The sequence below is a fragment of the Girardinichthys multiradiatus genome, chromosome 6, assembly GCF_021462225.1.
Source record: "Girardinichthys multiradiatus isolate DD_20200921_A chromosome 6, DD_fGirMul_XY1, whole genome shotgun sequence".
NCBI classification, from domain to species: domain Eukaryota; kingdom Metazoa; phylum Chordata; class Actinopteri; order Cyprinodontiformes; family Goodeidae; genus Girardinichthys; species Girardinichthys multiradiatus.
The window spans coordinates 30,276,776-30,285,174 of NC_061799.1; the positions used below are offsets into that span (position 1 = coordinate 30,276,776).

Sequence of the window (8,399 nt, forward strand, 5' to 3'; positions counted from 1 at the left end):
AAAACTTCTAGAAGTTACTACATTGTTTCTTTTGCACCATCTGATGCCAGCTGTTGTGGTTTAATACTTTTTCTTTTTCTATAGAGGTGTTTCTAAAGAAATTAGACTATGAGCAAAAAGTTACTTAATTTTAATGATTCAGTTCAAAATTCAGTTCAAATTGAAACCTGTATTAAATGTATTACACACACAAAGATATATTTAAAGCATTTAGTTCTGTTCATTTTCATGATTGGAGCATACAGCTAATGGAAAAACCAAAGTTCAATTTCTCATGAAATAAAAATATTACAGAAGACCAATATAAAATGTTTTTATAGAACTATGCAGAAGACTGCAGCTTTGACAGTTGTGTCCAGTAGTAAAGTGGGTGAGCCACAAATGTTCAGTGTTAATAAACTGGGTGTTCAGAGTGCTGTATTCAAGGATATTAATGGGAAGTTGAGTGGAAGAAAAAACTGTGATAGAAAATTGTGTACAACAGAGACAACTGAAGCTTTAAGTGGATTGTAAAGCAAAATCTGTACAGTAGTTTGGGAATGTTTCGTAAGACGTAGACTGCAGCTGGCGTCATGACTGAGGGGTTGTGTCTAACCAGGTAGTCAGCAGCACAGAAGCACCAGGAGAGCCGGTCATAACAGGACGCGTCACTCCGCACGACATCAATATGTGCCATATGAACAATGCTCGGTACCTCCAGGAGTGCGACTTGGTTAGACTCACAACCCTTCAGTCTCACAAACTGTGGTCTGTTTGTCAGGTAGTCTTTGATCCAGGAGATTGTTGAGGCCTCCACCTGAATCTTCTGGAGTTTCTGACAAAGCAAATCAGGTTGAATTGTATTAAATGCACTGGAGAAATCAAAGAACATGATCCTCACAGTGCTACTGGCTTTGTCCAGATGACAGTGGGTTTGTTGAAGCAGGTGTATGACGGCATCTTCAACTCCAACTCCACAGCAATAAGCAAACTAAAGTGGGTCCTGATAGTATATTGTTTGGTTACTCAGGTGGGCCAACAGGAGTCTCTCTAGGACCTTCATGATGTGGGATGTCAGGGCAACGGGTCTACAGTCATTGAGAACTGATGGATGAGTTTTCTTTGGTACCGGAACAAGACAGGAGGTCTTCCACAACACCGGAACCTTCTTCTGGGCCAGGCTAAGGTTGAAGAGGTGCTGCAGAATCCCACAGAGCTGCTCTGCACAGGCCTTCAGGACTCTAGGGCTGACATGATCTGGATCTGCAGCCTTATTCCTATTCAGTCTCTCCAGTTGCATCTTCACCTGACTTCTTGAGACACACAGGTGGAAGCAAAGGAAGCATCAGCATCTTCTGATATGGTTGAAGGCAAACATGTACAGGGGTTGAACAATGAAACTGAAACACCTGTCATTTTAGTGTGGGAGGTTTCATGGCTAAATTGGACCAGCCTGGTAGCCAGTCTTCATTGATGGCACATTGCACCAGTAAGAGCAGAGTGTGAAGGTTCAATTAGCAGGGTAAGAGCACAGTTTTGCTCAAAATATTGAAATGCACACAACATTATGGGTGACATACCAGATTTCAAAAGAGGACAAATTGTTGGTGCACGTCTTGCTGGTGCATCTGTGACCAAGACAGCAAGTCTTTGTGATGTATCAAGAGCCACGGTATCCAGGGTAATGTCAGCATACCACCAAGAAGGACGAACCACATCCAACAGGATTAACTGTGGACGCAAGAGGAAGCTGTCTGAAAGGGATGTTCGGGTGCTGACCCGGATTGTATCCAAAAAACATAAAACCACGGCTGCCCAAATCACGGCAGAATTAAATGTGCACCTCAACTCTCCTGTTTCCACCAGAACTGTCCATCGGCAGCTCCACAGGGTCAATATACACGGCCGGGCTGCTATAGCCAAACCCTTGGTCACTCATGCCAATGCCAAACGTTGGTTTCAATGGTGCAAGGAGCACAGATCTTGGGCTGTGGACAACGTGAAACATGTATTGCTCTCTGATGAGTCCACCTTTACTGTTTTCCCCACATCCGGGAGAGTTACGGTGTGGAGAAGCCCCAAAGAAGCGTACCACCCAGACTGTTGCATGACCAGAGTGAAGCATGGGGGTGGATCAGTGATGGTTTGGGCTGCCATATCATGGCATTCCCTTGGCCCAATACTTGTGCTAGATGGGCGCATCACTGCCAAGGACTACCGAACCATTCTTGAGGACCATGTGCATCCAATGGTTCAAACATTGTATCCTGAAGGCGGTGCCGTGTATCAGGATGACAATGCACCAATACACACAGGAAGACTGGTGAAAGATTGGTTTGATGAACATGAAAGTGAAGTTGAACATCTCCCGTGGCCTGCACAGTCACCAGATCTAAATATTATTGAGCCACTTTGGGGTGTTTTGGAGGAGCGAGTCAGGAAATGTTTTCCTCCACCAGTATCACGTAGTGACCTGGCCACTATCCTGCAAGAAGAATGGCTTAAAATCCCTCTGACCACTGTGCAGGACTTGTATATGTCATTCCCAAGACGAATTGACGCTGTATTGGCTGCAAAAGGAGGCCCTACACCATACTAATAAATTATTGTGGTCTAAAACCAGGTGTTTCAGTTTCATTGTCCAACCCCTGTAGAAGCAGAAGGGTCTAGGGCTGAGGTGGAAGATAAAAAATGTGAGGTGTTACTGGACAGCTGTGGGTCAAAGGAGGGTGCAATGTCTGTTTGGCTGTGAGCAGGAGAGGAGGATGCTGAGCTTGTTTCTGAACAGAACCTATTGAAGAATGTGTTCAGTTCATTGTCTCTGTCCAGACCTCCATCGGTCTGATCATCATTCTGCTTGAAGCCTGTGATCTTCTTCATCCCTGACCACACATCTCTGATATTGTTTTGCTGGAGCTTGCTCTCCATACTTTTAATACTCCAATACTTTTTAATATATATACATTTTTCATTTAAGATGAAAAACCTTTATCTGTAAATATGCTCTATCCAGAACTCTTCAAGTGGCATAACCTTTGCGTCACCAGGTGCAACTCCTGTAAAAGAAAATCTCCTATTAAGCACCTTCTCGCTATCCAATGATTAATCAAAAAAATAGTCAACAGATTAATCGATTAGCAAAATAATCGTTAGCCGCAGCCCTAGTCTAGATGTGCTTCATTGTAATGTGGTAGACATGTATAAAAACAAGAAACGTTCCAGAAAGTTTTTTTAAAAAATAGTTTACTGAAGTAAATGCTATTTAGGCCTGCTTCCAGTAAAAAAAAAAAGATACATTTATTACAAATGTTATACCTTATTACAATTTCTTCATATTTTCTTTGACAAGACAGCTTTGCCACATGTTAATTTCACATGCAGAATTTGCTTGTAAATAATTTCAATATTCTTACTATATTCCATGACGACGCTGTTGGAGGAAAGGCCTGTGTCCACCTTTCCCAAGGTGGCAAAGCAAATCTGCATATTATGCTAAATAAACCTGTAACCATGTCAACAAGTCAGCCAATGAAGCTCCGTTTTCGTCACACACCAGGAAGTCATGTTTATTGAACCTACCGGCTTCTTGAAGTTATATCCCGTCCTATGGTAGCGCCTTCTGTGGGACGCACGGTGAGTTTTACGCTTGTAGAAATATGCTTCTGTTACGTTTTTGGACGGCGCTTTTATTGTGCCGTGGTGTAATGAAAAGTGACGGATTTCGCGTCAGAATTTGTCCCCTGTACATCCTTAGGCCAGCGGCATCCTGCTGCTAACAGCTAAGCTAACGGATTTGACTTCCACAGCAGTTTTATTTGAAGGGAGCTGCGCTAACTTCCCACTCGTGTCAAGTTTGCAGTGCGTGGGATTATATGGCCTCTGTGTTGAAATTCTAGAAAACCTAGTAAGCTGCTCTGAAAAGCGGAGTTCATATTTACATTTATATATGTATTTATTTAATTTAATACTAAAATGTGTTCATACATTTAGAATCCAAGATTGAATATGATTGAAAATCGTTTTAAACCATCCCATAAATACAGCTTTTAAAGACGAGTGATGTTATGACAACTTAATAAATTAATATTTGGTGCATCAGTTTTAATTCTGTTAATATCTATTTGAACTGTTGTTCCAGAGAGATGTTGCTGCTGGTGCTGAGCGCTCTCCTCCTGCTCTTCTGCAACCTGGATGTGTGGTACTTTCTGAGGGGGGTCCAGGTCTTTGTGGAAGCATGGTTCCTGCCCAGAATAGAGGATATTCTAGCTGAGCAAATTATAGATGGTATGGTCCTGCCCCATGATTTAGATTACCTGGGCCACATGAACAACTCTCGATATCTGAGGGAGTGTGACTTTGCCCGCTTCCATCACTACATGAGAAACGGGTTGTTCATGGCCTCACGCAAACTTGGGGCCAAAATGGTAGTAGGGGCCTCCACCATTCGGTACAGACGCTCCTTGGCCTTCCGAGAGGCTTTTGAGATCCGGACCAAAGTGCTGGGCTGGGACGAGAAGGCCTTTTACTTAGAACAGCGCTTCGTATCCAAGAGAGATGACTTTGTATCCGCAGTCATGCTTTGTAGGCAGAATGTGGTGGGCAGTAGCCCAGAAAGCATAATTGAATTTATCTATAAGAAGCAGGTGAGTGGTTTTAAACATTCATCGTAATATCAGATCACATATTCTTTCCAGTAAAATCCCAACCCCGATTTTATCACAATGACTTGATGTAAACAAAGAATCCCAACATTACTGAGCACATTTTATTTAGGTAAGTGGCATTTGAAATATACACAGAAATACCTAAATAAGTTACATGCTAAAATAATTTAAAAACTTTCTATTGAAGGTCATTTTAATTAAACTATATTTCATAAGCAGAAATATTGAAATTAACCTTTGGAAACATTAAAAAATATATTTTTATATACAAGTAAGGAAAATAAACTAGCCACTTGATACATAAAGCTTGTTTGGAGTGCACATATAACTAGAACATTCCAGAAACTATATCAAGAATTAAAAAATTAAACATATTGAAGTAATTTATCATTCAGATCCTTAGGACCCGATAAAACCTTTTGCTTTTTGAGTAACTTATCAAAGTTACTAACCCAAGGTGGCAGAGCAATCTGTTTAATATCCCTTAAGCGCAGAAAACACTGCAACTTTGTGGTCCAAAAAAAGTGTGTTATCAGTTTTAATGAACTGAAAGAATGAAAGAAATCAGATTTTTCATTATTTGACCTGTTGATCAGCGTCGTTGAAGAAATAATCATCCTGAATTGAAACACTTGGTGGATTGAATGGTGCGCGACTAATTGAGAATCTTTAAACTTTAAAAACGGCATTTCTAAAGTCTTAAAAATGTTCATACATTTGTATGACCTACTATTTGAAAATCTGATTTTTATTTTATAGCAACAAATAATTAAAGCTTCAGATGAGCTAATGAGGGATAAGTAAACCCCACAAAATGTAAGAATTTACCTTGGGCATTTTAAATTCTAAATAAAGTATTAAAATGGATCACAAAAAAGCGGATGTGATCAAACTTTTTCTTCAAACGTGTAACTTCTTCACATTTCTGGAATTATTTCCTGATATAAATGAAAAATTTCAAGGTGCTTTCCAAGATTTACCTCTACTCTTTGACCTTTGACTTGAATAGAGATGTTTTAGTTATTTTAATGTGAACTACTTTTTGTGTGTTTTTCCTGTTCTTAATGGATTACTTTTATTGCTTTTATTGTGCAGTACTTTTTGGTAACTGTTAATTGCTATAATGCTGACGCTGTCAAAAATTGTATGTCAGACTATTATTTGGTGGAGCTTGAAGTTGAGGCTCAAACCCCCCATTTGAGTGTTGTTAAGAATGTTTTTCAATGCCATTTTTATTTGCAGATCGAATGTCCACAGTTTCCAGAGGAGCTGAAACACTGGATCAGCTTCATTTCAGCCAGCAGTCAGGCGCTGAGAGCAGAGAGTGGCCTGGAGGACAAGAACAAGTGAAGACACACACAAGATACTTTGGTATCATGAGTGGAGACGCATATCTCAGCATTGCACACATTCAAACATACCCACACCTTTTTTAGAGAGTTTTAGTTGACCTTAAATCCTTGATGTATTCTGATTTGGGGCTGGTCTTACTCACTGTTTATTTATTTTTTTTGGTTTGTTTGATGTGAAATACTGTATTTACTGCAGCAAAAAAAAAAAAAAAAACTTGAACTGGGTGTAACATTCACTTTAAAAGGAAGTAAATCCAGAACAAAGCTTTATCCTTGTGAGTTACCAAGTAGTTGACTGCAAGTAGATGGGTTTTAGATATCTTTTGCCCCTTTTCCACTTTCTCTGTGTAGGCGGTGTGGCTCCACTCCACTCGCTCTACACGACACAGAACTGGTTGTGTTTCCACTGACCCACTGACAGCTGGAGCTATGGCGGCTGAAGCCCCTCCTTCAGCCGTCAGTGTAGTACACTGTGCTGCTATTAACGTTACTGTGTGACACTGTCACATTAAAGTAATGTGTCAAAGGGTACATAATAAAAACAAATAAATAGAAAATGAATCCATAAAAAAAATACAAATAATGTTGGTATTATTGTATATGTAAGAATGTCATTTATGTTTTTTTCATGAATAAAATGATCCACTTGGATAATTATCTGGCCCACAGCCCAGCCAGAACTTGTAAGGCTGAGGGGTTCTGATGTGAGGGGGAGTGTGGCAGAGTGGAGAGATGCTGCTGTCTGGACTGGTAAGGTCCAAAGTTTGCCTACACTACAATTATAATTTTAGACCTTAATGCAGTAGTTTTTGTCTCAGCCATGGTAATAATGAGGACAAGGACTTTAAAGTGCAAAACCACGGTGAAGTTAGTTTTAGGTTGGTGCTCCATGGTTTTAGCTGGGTCTTCCTCCCATTTTACCCGATGCAGGCAGTATGATTATGGACAGCTCCTCTCTGCCTGCTCCCTCCTCCTGCAGACGCTGGTTCGCTTATTTTCTTTTCTTTTAGTCTTCAGGCATGGTTTATGATTTGTAAATAGTAAAATTATATTCGGTATAACCCACTCTGGCCATTGTGGCCACTTGAGTTTTGTACCTCAATGAAAACCTTCTCTTTTCTCCTGGTCCCATGGCCGATCAGTGAACAGCAGTCTGTTGACGTCTCATGTAGTCCCCAGTCCCGTTGATCGTACCTGCTCAGAAGCGGGGACCGGTACAGAAATACAACATTAATGAAAACGCTTGCAAAGCGGGCCGAGTGCAGTGGAGCTGCGCTAAATCGAGCCGGGGGTAAAGGGGCATTTTTTTCTCATTTGGAATCTTTGAACTTCAGATTAGCATGTAGCGCAAACATTAATATTCCGCTGGCATAAATGCATGTTTCAAAACAATCAGAATATTTTTCAAGCCTGTTTCTTATAGTTTAGTAACAGAGAGTTACAACAGAATGAAAACCCAACAACATGTTAAAGGTAATACTTGAAGGGATTAAGCATGTAAAGAGGAATCCTGTGATCAGTATTTTTAAACAGGCTAATGTCTGTTAACAATCTAAAATGGAATACTTGATTTAAAATCTACATAAACACCTTTTATCAGCACTTTATTTTAGTAAATTGAGAAAAACAAAAACGCTATTCTAAAAAAGATGACTTATTTGTTGGATCTGCATAGGATTTTAAAGAGAATGCTTTTGAACTCTTGATTGGCAGGTATAATGAGCAAAGGCTAACAGAGGTTGCTGGCAACTTTTCAAAATCTGCAACGCACAAGGAAGACCGAGTGTTTGAGTGCTCTCATTGAAAGAATAATTTGAAATGTGCAAACTTGTCATTTATGCATCAGAGCTTCCTTTTTGTGACCAAATTAGTGTATTGTCCTTAGTTAGAGATATTCGATTTTTAAAAATGTATGCCTAACCTTTTATGTATTCATGCTGTCAGTGCAATGTTAAGAAAATCCTGGTTAATACCTTGAAGTTTGAAGATAAAAATTATATGTTTATTTTCCATTTACTGTTCTTTGATTTATGGTAACTGATATATTTATCAAACATTATTTATTATGTTTGGTATTGATCTTAATGCATTTTAAAATAAAAATGCACCAAACATTGTTTTTGGGTCATTTTAACTACAGATTTTTGTGTTATTATTGTGGTTTGAATGTTCCGACAGTTATATGATACTGGTCAAAACTCTTTCAACCTGCTTCCCCTTTGAACAAAAACATCCCCACAGCATGATGCTGCCACTGCCATGGATGCTTTTTTTTGGGATTATGTGTAGTGCTAGTTTTCTGGCACACAACGCATTTTGCATGTTGGCCAAAAATGTTTATTTCAGTCTCATCTGGACCAAAGAACTTTCTTCCAATTGTCTTCTCTGTCCGTTGTAGCTTGTG

The 8,399-nt window shown here is 39.7% G+C and overlaps 1 protein-coding gene across 1 annotated transcript; it reads left to right on the forward strand.

Annotated features, from left to right (window-relative positions):
* The first annotated feature begins 2,851 nt into the window (after positions 1-2,851).
* Positions 2,852-8,134, forward strand: si:ch73-52e5.2 (protein THEM6). The gene is made up of 3 exons (XM_047367137.1): positions 2,852-3,612; positions 4,118-4,622; positions 5,886-8,134. Exons 2-3 carry the CDS (start codon positions 4,122-4,124, stop codon positions 5,991-5,993), a joined length of 609 nt encoding a protein of 202 aa, XP_047223093.1. The 5' UTR covers positions 2,852-3,612; positions 4,118-4,121; the 3' UTR covers positions 5,994-8,134.
* Positions 8,135-8,399: the final 265 nt, after the last annotated feature.